The sequence below is a fragment of the Cyphomyrmex costatus genome, unplaced genomic scaffold (assembly GCF_001594065.2).
Source record: "Cyphomyrmex costatus isolate MS0001 unplaced genomic scaffold, Ccosl1.0 scaffold241, whole genome shotgun sequence".
Classification (NCBI taxonomy): domain Eukaryota; kingdom Metazoa; phylum Arthropoda; class Insecta; order Hymenoptera; family Formicidae; genus Cyphomyrmex; species Cyphomyrmex costatus.
Window position 1 is genome coordinate 1,490,974 of NW_017276489.1, and position 22,858 is coordinate 1,513,831.

The 22,858-nt window shown below is 38.1% G+C and overlaps 1 protein-coding gene across 1 annotated transcript in view; it reads left to right on the top strand.

Annotated features, from left to right (window-relative positions):
* Positions 1–22,366, top strand: part of LOC108774310 (T-box transcription factor TBX20) — a 57,887-nt gene extending 35,521 nt beyond the window's left edge. Inside the window, exons 5-7 of the mRNA XM_018540382.1 lie at positions 1,495–1,656; positions 21,331–21,407; positions 21,787–22,366. Coding sequence (XP_018395884.1) covers positions 1,495–1,656; positions 21,331–21,407; positions 21,787–22,366 — 819 coding nt within the window. The remainder of the gene's footprint in view (positions 1–1,494; positions 1,657–21,330; positions 21,408–21,786) is intronic.
* The last annotated feature ends 492 nt before the right edge of the window (positions 22,367–22,858 follow it).

Below are 22,858 nucleotides of genomic sequence, written 5' to 3' on the forward strand. Positions count from 1 at the left end.
TATCGCATGCCCTCGGCTTCGTCGCCGATTCAAATCCTGGAACGACCAAAGTCAACGCAACGTGAAACTCGATGTAATCTCGCGTCTTCGTCACCGGGAAAAGATGAGCCGTCAGCGATTTGAGAATACCTAATGGTATACCCTTCGAAATAAGGGCTGGATGAAAATGCGAAGCATAAAGAAACGCGTGAAACTGTTCGACGATATCCACATCGTCCGAGTCGAATCGTTCGGTTAGTTCGTTACGGCTTTAATTGGACGAAATCGGACACCTGCGATTTTTGCGTCGAGAGATCTCCCGATTACACAATGTTATTTTTATTCGTCTTCTTGATTTATAACGTGACCTAAGAAGGAATAGTCCTTTAAATTTTGCGTCGCGAAAACGATAATTTTTAAATAATGGTAAAAGCGTAGCGTGTCGAAAATTCAAAAGCATCATAAATGGTTGATATATTTATACTTTATAGCATAACTATGCTCTTAACGTACGAGATTAGATATACACTACTAAATTCCTAATGTTTATATTTTAATTTAGGGTCCGTTATTTTTAATAATTTCTATAGGCGTCACTATTTCTACTAAACGTTGTTAATTTAACTAAAATAATAATGTTGAACAATTTACCTTAAGAAATTTATTCATTCCACTTAAATTTAATTTACGACTTACGTTAATATGAACGTTGTTTACTTTGAAAATAAATAATTCTCCATAGAAATGGGTTGATTAGCTATGATTGTTTTTTTAACTACATGTTCGCATTAAAATAATACACTTTGATGCACTTGGAAGTTAACAATAACAAAATTTAATCTAAAGAATTTGTTTAAATTTCATTTTTTAAATATTTAACAACCTAAGAGCGTTTTCAATTATACAAGTATTATAACTTAAAGTTCATCCGAGGAAAGTTTATTTGGAAACTCAAGCATTTATTTACAAACGTTTGATTTCGTTGATTTCAAAGCAATGTAAGAAATCGAGTCGATTATTTCTCTTTTTTTGTTAGATGCTGTTTAAAGGAGATAATCCAATCATTTCATTAAAATAATATTTTGTTATTTTAACTTCCATTGTATCAAAATGTAAATCAATCCACTTCTGTAGAATTGCTTAATTTCAAAGTATAATAAACAATTTCATATTACATATGCACTTAATAAATAATATTTAAATTGGAGTTATTTTTAATACACTTCTTAAGTTAAATTGTTTATCTCCTTTGTTTTAGTAAGTAACAATGTATTGAGTGGAAGCAGGTGGAATTTTTATAGAAATGATTTTAAAAATAACTCAAATTGAATATAATTTGACATCATGAATTTAACAGTGTGTCTCTCTGTAGACATAATGATATTCCTTTTAGATGCAAATACAATCTCCATACATTATAAAATCACTCGTACATCATTATACTTCATCTTCTTGTGTAATTTTACAACATTCATTGTGTGTCGAGTCTATAGTCAGTTTGCGGTTAATTTGCAGCTGGTCCTGAACTCCATGCACAAGTACCAGCCGAGGATCCACCTGGTGAAGCGGCCGGACTCGGGCTCGAAGCCGATCGTAGACCTCGAGAAGGAACCGCACAAGACCTTCGTATTCCCGGAGGCCATATTCACCGCTGTCACCGCCTATCAGAATCAGCTCGTAAGTTTCACTTTGTTTCTCGCTACCGTTGCGCACTCCTGCCTTTCTTTTTTACTCGTTCGCTCTCTTTCTCGCGCCCCGCACGCTCCGTCTTTCCTTAGCACGGCTGGGCCCGTAACGTCTGTCCGATCGTCCGGTCGCCTCCGGTCCTCCGCGTCTCACCACGTCTCGGCCGCACGGGACTGGTTCCTCCATTTCGCTTGCCGCGGCTCTCTTTCATCCTCGATAATCGTTTCTGTCGAGAACGAGCGACCGTGCGAAGACACTGGCGTAACACCTCGCGGATACGTCGACGTTAACGAGTGCCGTAGATATGCTACTCTCGCGTAACGAGAATGCCGTGGATATATGTTACTCGAGAGAACCGTTCATTTCTTTCTTATTTTATGTATTATATATTACACGGGGAATATTTTATATATAGTTTTTCTTATCTTTTTTTATAATCTACACTGAAAGAAATAATGTTGCAGCAACAACATTATTTTAATTGAAAATAATTTTGTTAATCCGATAACACTATTAATGACACAAATTGTCATGTTCTCGTTTTAATACAATTTTATTTTTTCTATTAACACTATTAATAAAATTATTTTCAATTAAAATAATGCAATTGATACATCATTTTTTTCAATGTACCTATACGTTATGTATTTAATGCTTTTTGTGATTTAATTTTTGTGTAATGATTTTCTATTTCAAAACTTATATAAGAAATATGTATTCTCCATTTTTATGACATATTGAATTCGAATCGATATAATTTTATTTTTTATGTAATAATATATATAAATAATATAGAACTGAATATACTATAGGTCGTAAGATATCATAATGTTCTTTGAGTCATTATGAATGAGTTGACATTATTAATCATTACAAAAGAACTAACTTAACTTCATAAAAAATTATCAAAAAGTCACAGTTTAAAAAAAATGGTTTTTCAAAGGTTATTAACCTGAAAAATTACAAAAATAATATCTGATCATAGAATATATATCTTTTTGCCAATAATACTCGATTAATCAACAACTTTTTGTCAAATTAAAAACAGTTTTTCAAATTTTTAAAGAAATTTAAAATTTTTCGAGTTTTAAAGTAAGGAGACGATATATATTCTTCGAGATTTATAAGTAGTAGATGACACAGAGTACGAGTTAGCAGACTGCAGATGTATATTAGGAACGCGATACTCCTCAAATAGGCTCATGATTGTTAAAGCGCATGCAACTACCAAAGGTACACTTGCAACAGTCGAAACGATCGTAAGAGAAACGCTGCGTGTGCCAGTGGTAGTCTCGACCTCTCGGCGAGCCGTCTTCCGTGTCCAAGTTCAGATTCTGTGTTCAGCGCACGAGAACGACGGGGCATTATCGTATTTCACGATAGTCGTTTAAAGCCGACCGCGGCGTCATGTGTGGTCCAGGTCAGCGTCGTTTGCATTCCATGAGCGTCGCGGCGCGTCCCGTTCCGCCGCCGCCATCGCCATCGCCATCGCCGCCGCGCCGTCGAGCAGGCTGAGTTTCATCGTCCCCTCTGTGCCGCAACAGCGGTTGGAATTTCAGACCTCGACGTAGGTAAGATCTATGATCCTCAGAGGCGACAACGGACAACTATCTGGCATCGTTTCCGATGCTTATCCCAGTCTCGTTTAATCGATCTCTTTTCTTGTTGCCGCGAGAAGCAGCACGGCGGTCGTGAATCCCCTTGAGGGATGACGTGCTTTTTTTTTTTTTTCAGAGGGAGAACGCACAGCTTGAGTTCGATTCGGGCGAAATTCTTCGCTATATAATTCTTGAGCAATTTGTAATGAACAATTATGAAGAATAATTCTATACATGTATGATACGATCTAATACTTGTTTCTGTTTCAAGAACAAAAATGTTAAAGAATATGCGCGCGCGTAAGAAGATTACATTTTTATTTTACGTAAATAATTTCTTTTATTCAAATTAATTATTTCGTGTGTGTAACATCTATTTGGAATTTCAAATATTATAGACTTTTTATTATCATTTCTTTATTTTCCTATTAAGGAAATATCAAAAATATCTTAGATGCTTTTAGGATGGAGATCATTTTAACATATACAAAATGTATATGACACTAAGCTCTAATTAGAATTACAAGAAACAGAGCAATGATCCGCCAAATCTAGCGTGACTTGACATAATTAAGTGTCTCGTGTAAGTATCGGGTATCCTTCGATCATTATCCGTGTTGTTCGACCATTGCGAAACGCTTTGCCTAGACTGTCGTTTTCGACGAAGCTTTTGACGAAGACAGCACGCTTCGTCTGCCGATGCAGACGAAAACCGACGACGGCGTCGGTGACTCTAACGGGTGGTCCCAGGAACCCTCGACGTCTACGACGACGACGACGAGAGCAACGCGGCTGTTGATGATGATGATGAGGTGCGAAGAGACGCCCCGGCAATTACCTCGGGCCAGTTTCTCTTCCACGGCGTCCTCTCTTTTGTGCCTCTCGCTTTCTGAGTCCTCTCGTCTCGTCATTATCGTTCTTTGCGGTTTCCTCGTCGCCTTCGAACTTCTTCCGTCCGCTCGTATGTCGCCGTTTCTTTTCTCTCTTTACTCCGCATCTTCCTGAACAGTCGAATGTCGTCGACCGATCGTCATCTTGATCGGTGAGGTTTCTGCAAGATTATAGCCAGCTCGTTCTTTCACTTCAATTCGTGCTGAGCGGAAGTATGTAACGGTCAGTGAGAAGTTTCATGCAACTTGCCATAACTATGTTGGCAGATTTGCCGGAGGTTTTCACATTTATATAAAGTTTTTCTTTCGTGTTAGCTTTCTCTGATTTCTTGTGCGTCAATCGCCGTTCTTTCTGATTCTTCATCTCATTACTAATTAGCACTAATCGGTTTTTGCTCCAAAATTTCTTTAACTGAGATTCGCAGGTTTATTATATATTTTTTAATGTACTTTATTTTAAATTAAAGTACCTTAAAAATTAATGTGATCGAATAATTGTTTATTATGATCAAAATCCGAGGAATAAGATTGTATAATTTAAAATTAAGTAAAGCTATGAAAAATACTTGTTATAAACAGTGTTTCACAACACGCAGTTGAAAATGTCTGGGTCCATTGGACCCACGAATACCGATTAGGGTTAGTAATCTGTATTGAAGAAATTGTAGAGAAAAGATAAAAGAATACAAAAGAAATTAGCGAGAAGTCCTTGAATTTTCTTTACACGTCTAGGACGAGCGTTCGCAAACATGGCGACGTGCGTGAAAATGTTGTCTCCATGGCTTTTCAACGAGTTCGAAAATAGACGGGTTAGAATGTAAAAGCGGGATAGAGGGAGAGCAAAGGAAGCAGCGAGCGATCATCGCGAACGTCGACGGTGGGCGCCGCGGTCAAACAAGAGCAAGGAGACGGAGAAGGACAGAGGTGCATCGTGGAATGCGCGTTAGTGACGTAGAAATGCAGTCGAGCGCGCGACGGCGGATGTTGCATGGTAGATGGATAGATAGATACGACTTGTTTAGAATGTGAGACAAGCCCCCCGAGATTCGGTGAAAAAGGAGGCTACAGTTGTTGACAAGATCGGAATCGGCGATATATTAAAAAGACCGCACCGGAGAGATAGTTGATGAGCTTACAGGGATATACGAACAGGGATATACTGAAATAGTTGCGGGCAATAAGATAAGGCAAGAATATTAATAACATTAATGGAATGCAGGTGGAAAGAATGAATGGTGCCAGCAATTCCAGCGCCAGCAAAATGGCCAATTTTTCTTTTCCCATTTCATTTACATTTGATTAACTCTCTGCAGTTGACGTCAAAATTTGTAACACAGATACTGACACTGGATCTGTGAGACCTATTTAATATATGTTGATTGAAAGGCACAATTAATTTTAAGGAACCAATGTGACAACTTGTATAAAAAAAGAATGAATACTAAGTTTATTATAATAAGAATAATTCAAATTTTTGCAGGTGTGACATAAAGAAAATTGAATTGTGTAACATTTTTATATTAAACTTTGCAATAATAGTTAACAAGAATTCAGAAAACTAATAGTAAATTAAAATATAATGGTAATTTTTTTATTTTGTAAACATTACAGAGAAAACTGAATTACTTTTAATCATGAAAATCTTTGTTATCCAAATAATCATAATAAATCCAATAGACTGACGATTCGGAGAGTTAATATGTTCATAGGCGTTGATCATTTCGAACATTCGCTCTTGCTAACCAATACCGAAGAGATTCTTGATATCTTACACAGAGAAAAATGTTCTGGTTTAACCAATAAAAAGATCCAATCAGAATAGCATGAGTTTGATGAGACCAAACAGAACTTCTGGTTATGATAGCCAAAAATTCTTTTTGAGTATTTTTGCTGGTTCAACCAAAATATTTTTCTCAGTGTGCAAAAAGATTGAGGGATTCTCATGCAAAACGCAAATTGCCATAATCAACCGACAAGCCACGGTTGGTTATCAATAGCAAACGACCTTAGCACTTTTATACGGACTCCCCATAGGCGCTGGTACATATTCACATGTATGGTACAACCTACTGATTTTTGGTACTGAATTCCCCCGTACGGTATATACCAACTCGAAAGCCATTCGTCGCGGTTAGCACGTTCCTCGTCACTCGTCGTCGTCGTCGTCACAGTCATCGTTGGGGGTGCGCTCGTTTAGCGGGGACTGCCCTTTTTTCTCCCCGCAATACCGCGTATCGTTGCGGACGGCACTTTTTTTGCCTTTTACTCTTCCCCGGTAGACCTTCGCGCTTCCCTTCTCGAGCGCCTCGTAACGACCTACGCGACCGACTCGATTCGTCTTTCTCGCTCGCACCACGTCATAATTCATATCCTAACTGCCACCTCTCTTCCTTCCCTCCGGCCGCCCGCTCGCCGGGGAGTTCCTCCATCCGTTCTGCCGGCTCCTTATCGCCCCCTGATGTCGCCTCCTCTCTCATAGTAGTCGTGCTCTTCGTCGTTTGTCCTCCCTCTCCTCCCCTCATCCTCCTTCCCGTCGTTGTGGACATCCATTATGCGAGCTAACGCTTCCACGGTTGGACTCCGTCAGAGACTTTGTCACTCTTTGCTTCTACGATTTTTCTGGAACGCAAATGAGTTATGAACTCTCGTGGTAATTTTTGAAGTAAATTTAATTTTAATATATCTTTAATTACAAATACTGTACTATACAATTTAATTAAGAGTTAAAACTTGTAAAGAAGAATATTATCAGTTTAAATTTTCAGAGAAGTTGAATTTCCTAGTTTACTTACATTTAGAGAAAAAAATAACTATAATTATTATAATTTAATAACTAAAATTTACAGACATTTTTAATATCAATACTTTTTGACAGAATTATAAATATAATTATTATATAATTATTATACAAACAACATATTAATAATAATTGTAACTCCTGCACTGTTGAATTCATAATGTCAAGTTAAATCCAATTGAATTATCTTTAATCATTTCTATAGTCGTCATTATTTCTACTCAATATATGCATAATAGAGTTAAATAATTTAGCTGAAGAAGATATATTATATTTGACTCAAATTTAGTTTATTATTTACTAATAATAAGTATATGTATACATTAACATGAACGTTGTTTATTTTGAAATTATAACTACAAAAATGGATTAATTTATATTTTGATTTACATGGAAATTTTAAAAACAAAATGTAAAATGTAATTTTTTAACAGAAATTGGATTGCCATTGCTCTTTTAATATCTAATAGTGTGATTACAATTATTTTATCATGCAGTTATAGTTACAAATACCAAATACTTTATAGTCTCAGTAAAAAAAAAAATTGCATTTACATTTTCTCATTTTTATTACAATTCTCGAAAAGCGTTATCCGTTTTTGAAATATTATATATTTATTAGAATTACATTCACCATAATCCTCATTAAGAATTTTCGACTTTTAAAATTAATTTTAAGTAAGAATCCGTCATCATAGCCATTTTTCTGATAGCCATTTCTTGGCTGTGTTTAGCAAAAAAAAGCAGCTTTGCAACTGTTGTAAAATTCTCGAATATGATTAGTTTATGCATTTAGGTCCAAGTGAGGAACTAAGAGTAAGACCGATCACATATTAAAGACTTTTACAACAATTGTAAAATTGCTTTTTCTGCTAAATGCAGCAATTATTTACAACAACGCTATTTCCACGGTACAAATTTCAATGCTTTTTGTATTTATTTATCAGCGGCATAGTCGACGTTTCCGTGGTCGTCTATTATTCGCGGTCCGCGTACTTTGTACTTGCTTACCGCCCCAAGGAAGTGCTCAGCTTCTCACTTTTAGAAATTTATTTGTCAACAAAGTGGCACTCCGCTTTGTAGTATTTCTGGTCGTTGTGTTGGAAGTCTAACTCGTCGCACAGCGAGCTCGACATTTCTCGACTGCATGCGATATTACGATTTATTTTTATCTATTTTGTTTTTCATTGTTATTAAGCTCAAATTTCTCTGACTGTTCGCAAGTCACGTATTGTATTTCTTGAACGGAGGGAAGTGCCTATACGTGAAGTTGATGCACATGTCTAAAGTTGTGCTAAAGCAAACAAACGTGAGTGATACAGTGCTGGGTCGATCACCCTATACCTGATATCAAACTAATTAACATAATCATATGAAATTATGTTAGAAAACATGGGGAGTAAGTTCTTAATAAATGATGTTTCTTTTCTTCTTCCTTCAACTGTGTTTCTCGTTTCACGGCAGAATTAAGAAGAAACGCACGCTGCATGCGTTTCAGTTCCGAGTACCTAATTGCGCAAAGCGAAAACGGAGACGCAGGGCATAAAGAAGAACTCCTGATAATTACGCGATTACGAATAATTATTCTGTATGTCGCAGAACGCTTGCGGATGCGCAAAATTGTGCTTCCAGGCACAATGCACGCCTTACCCGATATACCCGGTGACGTAATTGCGACATACGTTTAACGACATGTTTGCGCACGCTCGTGTCCTCGTCGCAGGATGTGCGATTCTCCCGCCTGCAAATTGTGGTAAATTAAGTGCGTAAGTGCGCATTAATAATAAATGAGCGCGGTTTGCTTTGCAATCGGCGCGATGCGGAAGTTACAGTCAAGGTTACGGAACATCACCGGGCGTCATCAAAATGATTCTGCGTCGTTTTGTTTTCCTCCCATATATTTGCAACCACAAGAACCCTCGTTGATGCAAATTTCAAAAAATATGTACAAGCATCTTATTAAAAAGGTATTCCAGTAAATATCGTTAAACATAAACGTGGCTGTAAATTGTTTCAAGTTAACTGAAAAATAATTACACGATATTCGCCACACAGAATTTGCCGGAATAAAATCGTATCGTAATGATTTTGATTGAATTCATAAAAGTTCGATGTAACGACATGCCAGAAATAATCGCTCAACAGTGCTATAAATCCGTCGCTAGTCTATGTAGGGCAATGTCCAAAAATATGGACGACTATGCCCCTTAACAATCGCCATATGTGTCGGGTAATAATTCAGACACTTGCCACCGCGTTCGTGCATTACCAAATGAGCCGAGCGAGTCGTCCAAAGAGAGAAAACGGATCACGAGGGAGGAGAATAAAAACAGGAGCAAGTAAGAGATAGAAAGGAAGCATAAAGAAGAAAGAAAATAAGACAGAGAATAGCAAGAAAATTTCATTTTCTACAGTTTTAGAAAGGAAAGCTTTCAGATGTACGTTAAGTACATATATACATTACACTTTTAATATTATTTTCTAAAAATCTGTACGATTTAAAAAGAAAAAAATTCTTTTCCATATCTCTGATTTTTTGTTAGCTGTAATTAGATGTTCGGATTATGAAAAATGTTGAATATTGAATTTGTGTTCCTTGAAATCGAAACACCTTAGAATATCTCTAATCCTTTGGCTGTCGAATAATCTTCGATAGTCGCAGTTACAAATTTCTTAAATTCTAAAACAGCCCTGTTTGCATCTTCCCCTCGAGGTCGAGGAAACGAAGATCGACGTTTAAGAAAGGAAGAAGGAAGCAGAAGAAACGGCAGAAGAGAGGCCGAAGAGGCAGCAGGCTATGGTTTTAGTGGCTGCTGCAGGCGTCGGCGTCGGCGTCGGCGCGGACGCGAACGAAAGAAAACATAAATAATCGCGTTCAAATGAGACAGGGAGGTGTAGGAAGAAGAAGAAGAAGAAGAGGAAGGGCTGGGGCCTCCTCTCGGAGCCACACACGGCGGTACGTCGGTTGTGTGTCTCGACCTCGTCGAACCTGATGCCCGCCTATATGCGCAATATTTACCACTCCGCCTTCTCTCGTCGCGCTGCTCTCGGCAAAGCTGCGAAGAGGAAGCTGACACGCGCGAGAGCACGAGGATCTCCATGATCGTCGGCATCGGTCCACAAACGCCTTGTAGACGACTTATCTCGCGTGAGCCGCAGTGTCTCGGATCCGACGTCTCGGACGGAGACAACCTCGCGATTCAATGTCCCTCAAAGCTATACGGACGGACTATATTAGAGCGCGAAATAAATCGCGTGTGAGGATTAATTAATTCGCGTTCCAGACAAGACAACACGCAGGTTGCGTGAGCGAGGAGATTAAAACGCGCGCTTTCGCTCGTCGACGTCGACGCGACGTTAATGATCGTGTTAATATCACACTTTTCTCAAGGCGCTTCGACACCGGCGGCAGCAGACGGCGGCTGCGTGTTACCGGCCGCCGTCGGGAATTAACGCTCAAGTGGCCGTGTGAATTTTCATGAGTTCGGTTTATACACGTTCGGAATTATACATGATATCTAGCATGTACCAAAAACGTCAGCTCCTGTCAGAGATAAAACGCTTCTTCCTTAGTATATGCAGACTTGAAATATTGTGATTGTAATTTTAATGAGAGGGATTGCGGCTAGTATCTATAGACATTAATGTCCTTTCCTCTGAATATTAAGTGTGAATGGATTCGAGATTTGTAATGGAACACGAAAATCTTTTCGCATAACTTTGCGAAATTATACTTAATCAAAATAACTTACTCAAACGCACATATTCTTTGTTTTTCTAAATTCGAAGTGTTTGATACGTGTAATTATCCAGATGTTTTTTTTTTTATCAAGTATAGAAATTCAATATTTAATATAAAAATCTAACATTTATAAAATCTTGAAATATTTTGTCATAAATTTAATCTATATATCCTTTCTTATTTTGAAAGTGACACAACTCAAAGAATTAAATTTTCCAAAAATGGAGGTAAACTATTTTACAAGTTGACAGAAAATAATATTAGCAAAAAAGAATGTATTCTTAACGTGATCACACATTTTTGTCAATTTGATTTCACAATACTCGAGAAAATTCTTTTTAAGTAGTGACGATCTAATCAATTTTTTATGAAGTTACAAGCGTTGGGTCATTTTTGATGATTAATGAGATAATATTTACTTAACTCATTTATGATATCATAATCGAAAATTGTGTTTTTTTGTATTATGTCACTTTTGAAGTGAGAAAGCGATATTATTATTACAATTATAATTATTATTGTATATATAATATATAATAGATATTATATATGAAGCAAGAAGACAGTAGAATATTTTAAAAACGTATAATTTGTCCAAACTTGGATTGTATATGAACGAACTTCGGGACCACCCTGTGGACGCCTTGACGAAGGCGTCGCGTTTGGATTAAAACGTCGCCTGCGGTGTTGCGTTTGTCGCGACGTATTTATAAATCAGCCGGCGTATGATAATTTAATTTTATCGCTAGTCGTCACCATAACGGCAGAGCGGCGTTTCGGCGGCAAAGGGCGAAAAAAGGCGATGAGATGGGCGAGCGAGCGTAGCGGCGCAAGCACACAAGCGGGACTAAATAGCGCGCCGAGGCAAGAGAGCGCGGGGCCCCCTCTTCCTCAATGAGCGTGTCTCTATTAAATCTATTATTAGACACCCGGGTCTCGGGTGCGAAAGCATCCCTTTCAATTACCTACGGCTTCATTTCGCGCGGTCTCCACCGAGCGTGTGCGTCTCGAGGATCCGCGCGAAAGGGGACGTGCACTTCGGATAAGCTCCCCGAAGGAGTTTCGAGGATCGCGAGAATCAAGAATATTATCCGGGGATCTAATGCGATTCAGATTGGAGGATTCGAGGATTTGAGGATACAGGGATTAGAGGAAGTCGAGAAGTTAAGGGTCTAAAATCTGAGGATGTAAATATTTCAGGGCTTGAAAACTCGAGGATTCCCGGCACTTCGAAACGTAGGGTCTAGATTTCGAAAGTTTAATTGAAGACCCAACATTTGATAATCCGGAAGCTGGAAATGACAATCCTTTAGTATTAGAAGATTCAAAAAACTTAGGATTAAAAGTTGCATTAGATGGCATCCAGTACATAAAAAATTAAACATTAAAGACTTCGAAATAGATTCTCATGGATTATAATTTATATATATTATTTTATATATTTTACAAATGCGAGAACTTGCTTTAGAAATGTAAAGGTCAAATGATAATTGCTCCCGTACTTCAAAAGTGACAAAATGAAGTAAAAAGAAAAGTAAAAAAATGACGTTTCCTAAAAAGTTATTTTTCAATTTACAGCAAATTATTGATTAATCAAACGTAACTAAGCACAAAAAGAATATATTTTTCACCCTTAAAAAATACGCTTTTTGAATGGTGTAGATTTTTTAAAAACTACCTTTTTTAATTGCAACGTTTTAACGATTATTTATGAAGTGACGTTTGTTTACATTTAATGATTGATGGCGTAATATTTATTTAACTCATTCATGGTAATAAATAAAAAGTCATGCTTTTTTTTTTAGTTGTGTAAAAGAGCGATATCATCATCGTGAGAAAAGTTATTACGTAATACATCAGTAAATTACTGCATGGAATAACAATGCTTACACTTTATTCTGTAGGCAAGTAGGTTTCCGTGACGTTTCCATCGTTTCCGTTTAAAAATCCACCAGGCTGTCCATTATGGGTCATGATTTATCGTTGTGTAAGGCCAGCGCTGCTATTAAACGCGTGGATATACCGCATGGTAACGCACAATGCCGCGCTCGCACACAACACGCATCTTGACGCGATCGACAGGCGCATTGCCCGATAAACGGAATATTATCGTTGCGTGAAATAATGCCGACTTTATTCCGCGCTAAGCTGAAGTTTACGATGCTTATCCGCCGCGTCGCCGGTCGCCTCTCGCGCAATTAGTCTTGCAAATTCGATTACGAGCGCGCTCCGGAACAATACGCGAGGCGTTATCGAGCGGTTATTAGACGAGAGTGCTTTAATCATTCGCGCGCACGCTCCGCCGGGATTTTAATTTTAAATCGGCCTCGAACACGCACGCTTCCTCGGAATTTTCATAATGACGTATCTCGCACGCGCGCAATTAACGACTTCACCTATCAAAAATCTACGACGACGCCACGAGTTATCCCGGGAGCCGGGAAAAATCAGCCGCTTATTATTCAATTACGTTGATCTTAATCGTTGAGCACGAAGATCAGATGCCGTAACTCAGATGGAATAAACTGAAGTGGTGTTGAAAAATATATTGCACACGTCGTTTAAAATACAATTCTCACCTGGGAAGCGTTTCTCCGCATATCTTTTATTAACGCAAAGTCCACGTTAATAACTCACGCTTACGTTAAGTAGCTCTTATAACTTCGTGACAGCTTACATACGTTTAATCGTGTATCAGATAAAAGAATATCATGAAATGACAAGATCTATTAGTTATTCGATTGCGTCTTCAAAAGAAGTTTCAAGTGTATGTATTATTTATAGACTCGATGAATACTTTAAGAGTGATCAGTTTTTGTTAAGCCGCAAATGTAACTCACTTCACTCATTGTCAGATCTTTATTATTCTTAGAATTTTATTTATTCGTTGCGTGAGAGGAAAAGCAGTTAATTTAGGGTTCGGCTTTTGATGTTTTCGACCGGTCGGCTTCTTTCGCCTTCTCTTGTTCCCTGGCGAAGGACTTCCTGGTCCAATCGGATCCGCACGCTAACTGCGAGTACACGTCGGCGTCGGAATATCCGGGCCCGCCTGGGTCCGCTCCGCCCACCGTGTTCGCAAATTCTCTCTCAATTTTCATCGGACCTAGCGCTCTGCAGCTGGACATAATTGGCTACCTGTCCTTCGATCGGCCGTGCCGATCTGTTCTCACCGCGCCGCGCCGGCCGGTCGACGTCGGTACCCTCTGCGTGCGTTCCCAGAAAATTACTTTCCGCCATGTCGCGGACCTTGGAAACGCGTGAATTTCACATTGAAGTTTTCGTCGCGTGACGCGCTTTGAAAGTCGAAGCCGCCGCGCTTGCAAGTATACTGGGTGTCTCGTCATTTTATTCCATCGTCACAATGCTTCTTCCTTTGGAACGTAGGAAATACAAAAAGAATCATTTAAAAGTATACGTTCGTGACGATGATGGTGAGACTGTCGTGGGTAACAAAGTGAGTTTGCAACTTTTATCCAGTCTGTCGAAGCCTAAGACGTATCCCATGTCTCGATTTTGAGTTAAGACCTTTAAATCCTAGACTGGTATTTATAGTTCTTATTTTAAGACTGTCTTCAGTAATTTAAAATGCTGCTATGTTTCTGTGATTGATTCATAACACTTTAAGACTGAACTTAAAACGGTCTGAAATGTAAGAAGACCGGCTATGTGTACTGATCTTAAATGCGAAGATTTATAGACAAATATATTCTTAACTTCTTCTTCAGCAAAATAAAAGATAAAGAATTCCGGGATTTTTAAATACTTTAGGCTGGGTCCACAACCTCGCTTTAAGAGGCCCTAAGCCGTAAAGCCGTAAGAAATTAATTAATCATAGTTGAATATGAGAAGAATCGATTGTGATTGTTCAATTTCTTACGGCTTTACGGCTTAGGGCCTCTTAAAGCGAGGTTGTGGACCCAGCCTTATTTTTCCTCAAATTTTGTAAGCTTGCATTTTATCTTTGCGACAGACGTAAGTATCTTAAAAGTACAGATTTAGGTAAGATTTGGAGATTATAATTATAAAAATATTACTAAGAAATCAAAGAATAACATTAAGTTGCCAATATGAGCCGACACCAGGTGACTGCGTGTTGAAAATTTTTCTTTATTAATTAATATAAATCCATACGTTTCGACCTCAATCTGGGTCCTCTTCAGTGTAATATACAAAGAACTTAGAATCTTTAGAGGTGTTATCACTACTAATCAAATCCAATAGAAATCAATGAAGTTAAAGTTTCACTATAAAAAATACAGTCGTTATTAAAATAGAAAGCAGAATAAAATTAAAATTAAAAAAATAATTTTGAACAGTTCGTAATAACTCACATGATTAACATTTGATTTGACCATCCAAAAAACAATTGTCTTACACACTCCACCAAACTGAACGGCTTACTAAACAATAAAATTACATTAATATGATATTAAGAAGAAACAAAAGAGTAAAAACGTTAAAAACTTTAACTCACATGAATGTATATGTAAAGACATGTTTAGTCAGTGAATGTAAAATATGAAGTGAGTCAAAGAGCAACCAAGTAGATGACGGAGAGTGTAAGACAAAGTCAAATAAATAAACAATCACAAAATAAGAATAATATGACAATAAATATGAAAATTATAGATATGGAAGATTTACGAAATATTAAACAAATATATATATAGCGGATTTAATGATAGAGTGTGTCATTTTGTAAATTTAAACCATTTTTCTGTTTATTAATATGTATCATCATGATATTAGGAATGTATGGTATTGTAAAATAATGCAATTTATTTTGTTCATTAATAATTACTAAGAAATTTGCTGTATCATTGATTTATGTAGCAATTTATATATTTTCTAATTTAAAATTCAAACTCTAATAATAATAATTATTATTAATAAAAATATCTACGTTTATTTTTTGTCGTACGTATCCACGTATGGAACTTCTCTATTACAAACATCGGCCACGCTCAATAGTCTTACAGTTAATCGTCTTGTTTTCCCTAATGACTTGGCTAACGCGAAAGATCGTACGATGTTCGCGCACCGCGTATCGCGCCCGGCACGACATACGTTCCCGTGCGTGGCGGAGCGTCATCTCTCGGGATGCATCTCCCTCGAGGATTTATTCGCACGCGGCGGGCGATGCGCTCGGGCATCGAGCTCGGGGGCTACCGGGCCATGCAGTACGTCGAGCATGCAAAGCGAATTTATCACGCGGCGCACCACTCGCTGCGCGCTACGCGGCCGACATCGTAAATCGGTCTGGGAAGTGGTCCAAGCGTTTGGCCGAGCCGTGTCAGCGGAATCGTATAACTTCGACGGGTCAACCGCGTTTGTCGGAGAGCCCGCCGCAGTGGCGTCGAGGCTTCAACGCCACATTGCTGGAAGTTTCATCCATCAACGCGATAGAACCCCCGTCGCGGAGATTCACGTTCTTCTCAACATGACTGTCTAATTTAGTTTTTATTTAGAACACATAAGGGTTCATAAAAAGAACGAAATTTTGTTAAAATATTGAAAAATTTAGCAAGATATAAATCTGACATTAATTTTGTTAGTTTATCAAAATATAATATTTGTGTAGGAGATTGAAACACGATGAGTGAGTTACAAAACATATGATATTCTAACAATCAGCTTAAACTACATAATTATTTGTCAAATACTTCGAGGCATTCTCTCTCTGTGTTCTAAACAACTTTTATATGGTTATAATTTTACACACACACACTACAGTAGCAAATTATATTAAACAATCTAACACTTTTTTTTTCGTTAATGAAGATTGCGAGAAGAATAATGAAATTCTATTCTTTATATCTAACAAATAACATACATTTTATTCTTCTTCGATGAAATTTTAGAAAGCTATTCAAAATTGAGAATTAGCAATTTTAAGGATATTATAGAAAGATAGGATTTAATAAAATTTACAAACGTAACACCACGCCACTGCGAACCAGCAGACCGTAAAGCAAAGAGTTTGACAAGAATGTTAGTCGGGAAAACGCGGTAAAGCACCGATATCAAAGACCAGAAGTTGTTCTGAACTTACGTCCGGTATAGTCTATATCGCGGATCTCAAAGACCCACGCGACGGAATATCGCCGGCGACCCGCTCGTAAAGTGACGACGACGACGCGAATCGTCAGGCAGACCGATGACGAGAAGCGAATATAGACAGAGAGGAGGAGATGTAGATGAGAACGTAGACGGAGGTGGCGAGATGTTGTCGAGGGAGCGATGCTGACGACGACGACAACGACGACGACGGTGGTGATGGTGGTGGTCGTGGCGGACCAGATGTTTGGCTAATGATGTCAGCGGAATCGTAACTAAAACCGAGGCGGCCCCGGACTTAGCACCGGCTTAGCCTCAGCTTTGAAGGAAAGAGTCTTATTACCGGGGCCTGCACGTGCTGTTCGTGAGCGCGAAACCGTAGGGTAATTGGACCACCCACTCGACACACCAAGAGTGCCACTCTCCGTTCCCTCGTTGCTTCCCTTCCTCCTTTTCTCTTCCTTCTTTTTTTGTCCTCCGTCGCCGAGGACGCGAAAACGGCGGCGACCTTTCGACGAGCAGATAAACTGGAAGTCGCGCGACGACTTTCAGTCCCGACAGTTGTCGAGGCGTTCGCTCTCGTCCGTAATGTTACACGCGGAAAGAGATGCTAACTCGTGTCCACGAGCTTATCGAGAACATTCCTTTACCACTACTCGTAAAGTTATTGCGATTGCTGAATAAATGTATGATAAGAGAATGAGGATGATAACTATCTCATATATTATATGTCAATTAAAGATTACGAATGTAAATCGTTACGAGATTCGCTTCTTGTAAAAGTCCTCATTGAAAATTAAAAACTATTATATATATATATATTTAAATAAAAGAATACATTGGATACTGGATTAGCTCTGAAAAAGTACCTACTGTCTTGAATATTAGATTAATTCTAAAACTACCCATATTACTCAATATTATTGATTAATAGAATATAACTTTTAAATTTTATCTCTATATCATATTTTTATTGCACCTGACTAACATCTAATATTTTTTTTAATACTTTATGTGTATTAAGTCGATATTAAAATGCCGAAGCAACAATTTTCCTCAAATTGGCTTATTACTGTGAAAATGGGACGCATCATTTGGTTCCTAGTTTTGAGACAGTGTGGATTAATTGGACCACCTACGGATAACTGGAGTTGCGACAAGCGGCTCTCTTTTCCAAATAAATACACGCGTGTTGTGCCTCATCTCGGGTAGTGGGTGGGAGGGCCTTCCAAAAGACGTCGGTACCCCAAGTAGTCGAAGAGCAGCAGGAGCGTGTCGTACCATACTGCATCTCGTCCGTGACACTCGACCCGGAAGACAAGGACTGATTTATGCCTGCTGGCTCGCCGGACGGAAATTAGATGGGTTCGTGTCGAGGGATATCACTACGCTTGTTTGACATTTTTATGTGGTGCCGCCGATATTTTCTTTCGTTCAAGCACTAACGCGTGTGGGAAGACGTTAATTAACGACATCATCTAATCACCAATTACCACAAGCTCGGTTTTACGTCTGACTAACTTTTGGCGTTCTAAACAATTCTTAGCAAATCTTGGTTTTTTGACAAATTTAGTTTATTATTATAAAATATGTGTCATAAGACCGCAATGTAAATACACAATAACGAGAAAGCTTTATTGATTTAAATTGGATTATAATGCTTAAATAATATTTTGGTGCGAACGCATATACAATATATACATATGTATTCAATTCTACACTACACTGTTCAATAATTTTCAGTTTAAACGCAATCTTAATCTAGAATAATAATATTACGAATTAAATTGCCAAGAAATTTAATAATATGCTAATGTGAGTATCTTAAAAAGTTGTAAACAATTTATTGCGAAAAATATATTTTTCTTTTCGTAATAATTGCAAAGATTTGAAAAGAACTCCGAAAGAATTCTAATCATCGAAGTTTAAAATAATTAGATCTGTATCTGTCAAAATTTTTAGATATTATATATACTTCAGCAAAATCATTCTTTTTAAGTATAAATCCTATACTTTATTTCTCTATACATATAATAACCCGTAATTTTGCAATAATCTTAAAAGATTTATTTTGGGTAGTAGATCTTTATAAAAAAATATTGCTGAAATTTATACATAAATTAATGTATAAAATTACATTTCCTTAGTATAAAATTTAAACTAATAGATAATGCAGCTATTATTACTAATCATAATATATTAATGCACACAAGTACAGATATTATAATAAAAGAATACACGCAAAACGTCGTTAACAAGTAAGAATAAAATACTAAGAGATTTTACGGTCTTTTGTAAAATGAATTATTATTCTTTGAAGTATAATACTTATCTGATCGCCTTATAGCGTAAGCTGATGCGTTTCGCGCTTAAATACGCGGAAAATTTTGTCGGTTCAACACATCTTTTTATGTTTGAAAACTTTGCAATCGTCGGAACGCAGGTATCTCTTGGGAATCAGGCAATGAAATCTGTTCTTAAAGATTTCGCCGAAAAGAGAGGATACTAAGCGAAGGGCGTCGTTTAGACGGTCAATGTTGGAGACCTCGAAAACGGGGCCACCTGTGTATCCGTCCCATCCGTCGTGGGTGGGCCTGTAGGTAATGCGAAACATCGAACTAGGGTGCAGATCTGACTTAGGGTAGATTTCCGTAGGGGTGGCGCATACGAGCGAGAGAGGAAATGCAGTCCAACCACTTAAAAAGCTACAAACGTGACGATATGTAGACCAACACGTAGACAGACTATCTCGGATTTCTTCCTGTCGACCACCGTGTTAGTCGTCGGTTTTTTAAGTGCCAAGTGTGAACAAAGCGTTCTTTGCCTTCACAATAAGAGACAGTTTGCCTGCTAACATACCAGAAAATATTAGAATAAATATGTAAAGGTCCATTAAAAAGAAAATGATAAAGAAGAAAGGAGATGATTTTCTACAACTATATTTACTGAAAACAAAGATTATTTATTTTTTAAATATATCTCTGAAGGGAGTCGAGCTGCTATTATTTTATAAGAAAATTAATATGAACAGAATACCGATGAGAACATGCCGTAATGGTCGAGCTGAATCTTGAATGCTTCTAATGTAATTTCGTGTGAATTTATATACTACGTATGTAGATTCTTAAATGCGCTCCGAAATTTTTTCAGACTTACAAGGCAAACTCTAATAAACTACCGCAGTACTATCACGAATTAAACTAACTAACAATCTAACAATTTTGATGCTCATAGCATCTTGTCCTTAATAATAGTGAATGACATATTAAAAATCTGTAAATAATTTATATCGCGAAAAATATTACCCCGGCCGAGAATCGAATCCGAATCTCTGGCATTCCGTCCGAGCATCCTGAGCCTTTAGACTACCGAAGCAATATGAACAGGTTTTCTTTTAACAATGAACTCCTTTATGTGCAGTTTAAGCAATTAATTTTTTTTTAATGTCCATACAGAATATGCAATGAAAAAGATGGAGGGTTCTATTTAAAAAATTCAAAGTGATTTTGCCCTAATTTTGACCAGGTCATTCAAGATGAAACCAATGGTAAATTATAAATGCCATCGTATTTTCCCCTTGTATTTACATAACTTTCATCTGAAACTTTTTTCATTCCCACGTCTCATTTTCGAGAAGTGCATTAATTAAAATAAAAAACCCGGTACATTAGAAATATACATTGAGTTTAATATGTCACTATAAACTAACTATATATATAACGTTATTATATACCTACTCCCATAGCATTTTTCTTTATCTTTGGTTACTACCTTTGGCTACAAACTTATATTATATCACGTATACTTTTTTTTGTTTAATACTAATAAAGTAAAGTTTTATATGAAATAAACGTTTTGTCAATTAATATACCTAGTATACTATAATACTCAGTATATATTCATATTTACACAAAATTATAAAATCTTTATTTTTAGTAAATTCGTACGTTTCATAATTTTTCTCATGCTACTCTCGAAACAGTGTCTTCCGATAAATGAAGAATTGTCCATTCTGTGCTATAGAGATACTGTATTGAAGGGTTAATTATCGTATGACATTTAAATAATATTCTTGTCGCTTATTTTGTTCCGATTAAAAGTAATATCTGATCTCTCAGTTCGAGTGTTGAATCAGCTAGCAACTCTGCTATTTGCCAGAAAAATCTTGGAACAAGTGCATCCCCGGATCACTCCCGTAACGCCCGCGAGGATTTCCGTGTATCGGCGACGTTCCCCTATCTCTTCTCCGATCCCTCTGATTCCCCAGCTTCCTCCTCTCTCTTCTCCCCTGTATAGGTACGTCGCTTCGCCGCCTTCTTCTAATTTTACGAGCCGTTGACTCCCGATCGATGGAACGAACCGTTTCGAAACAGCCGGCCGTTTTCCGCCACGCGCCGTTGGCTGTCCGGTGACGTAATTTTCCCGGAGCGAAACCGAGCTGTCGCGCGCCGGGTAATAAGATCGGAGAATTTGCAAGAGATCGCCGATGCTAATGCGAGTCCGGGGGCAATCGGATCTCTCCGATCGCCAATCTCCTGTCCGCCATGTACTAACCAACGGCCATTTTTCCGCCTGTTACAGATCACGAAGCTCAAGATCGACAGTAATCCGTTTGCCAAGGGCTTTCGAGATTCCTCTCGTCTCACGGACTTTGAAAGGTAAGCTCTTTGTTAACTGATGTTATATAGCACCAAGTTCGATGAAATCGTCTATGATAAAAGAATTTGGAACTACAATCATAAATCAGTGTTGACTTCGCTTCAATTCTATATTGATGTAGGAAAAAGATTTATCTTTCTTTTTTTGAATAGTACAATTAAAGTTATTTGCTAGCCGTAAAATCATATAATTAACTACTAGTTTTAAAGGAGATCATTAATCTAGCGCCAAAAAGTCTATGACAGAGAAGATAAATACGAAAATTTGAAAACGTAATGGACAGTTCATTATTAAATTTTGCTTGTCATGGCTGACGAAAGTCTGATGTCCTTTTGAAGAATATCGCGATTAACAGACGGCATGCATAAAATGGAGCAGCTTCCCTTTTAGGGAGACGATGGAGTCAATGCTGGCAGAACAGCAATCGTTGAGGTTTCCGCACCGGCTTCCCTTTGAAATGGAACAACTTCAGCCAAGTACCGTGAACAATCTCAGTCTCGAGGAGAAAGCCTTGTGGGCTGCACGTTCTCAGATGCTGCTGAGAGCGGCGGCGGCCGTAGCTGCTACCAGTCCTTACGCCCAGTTGGTCAACCCCACTTTGGTTTATCCGGGTGCCTCAGCCGCGGGTACCAGTCATCAGCAACAGCAACATCAACAGCAACAGCAACTGGGCCACTTATGGTGGGCCTCTTCAATTGGATCTACTATCTTTGCAGCGGCACACCACCAACAGCAGCTGGTCGCGTCCAGTTCCCAACAGAATCCGACAGGCCCCGCAGCCCCACGACCGCTCTATCCGTCGCCCCTTGCTTTGGCTCACAACCGTTTCACGCCCTACCACACGACTGTCCCTAAGTCCTCGACGCCGGCTGCGCCGTCGCCGTCGCCGTCCAGAAGGGCCACGCCATCTCCTACAGACAGTCTCAGCAGGGAGGCCCAAGACCTTTCACCCTCGTAGTCTCTTGTGGCTTTATTAGGAAAACAATGATCGCGATTTTCTTTTGGAGAGACTCGATAGATCAGTTTTCTGTGGCTGAACTAGTGTACTTTTTGGAACTTAAAGTGAGATAGGTATATGTTTGATATTTGGCGAAGAAGTGAGAAAGAGAGTTCTACAGTTTAATGCAGGAATAAAAATCAGAATAATAGAGTTCTACAATCTAATGCAGGAATAAAATTCAGAAGAAGTTTGATATCTCAAACATGTTATTAAGACTGTACGAGCTTTTTCTCATTTAGATAAAGAGACTCTATACAATTGGAATATACAATTGCGTAGCGTTTTTTATAGAGGAATCTATTCCTCTTGATGTGATGAAAGTCAACTTTTTTCGACTAAGACCGAAATGTAATAATTAATTCATTTTGCAATATTCGTCTTCTTTCATTGAAAAATTGACGAAACTTTTGCGTGCGTTGTTCGATTTCCATCATGTTATTTAAAAAATAA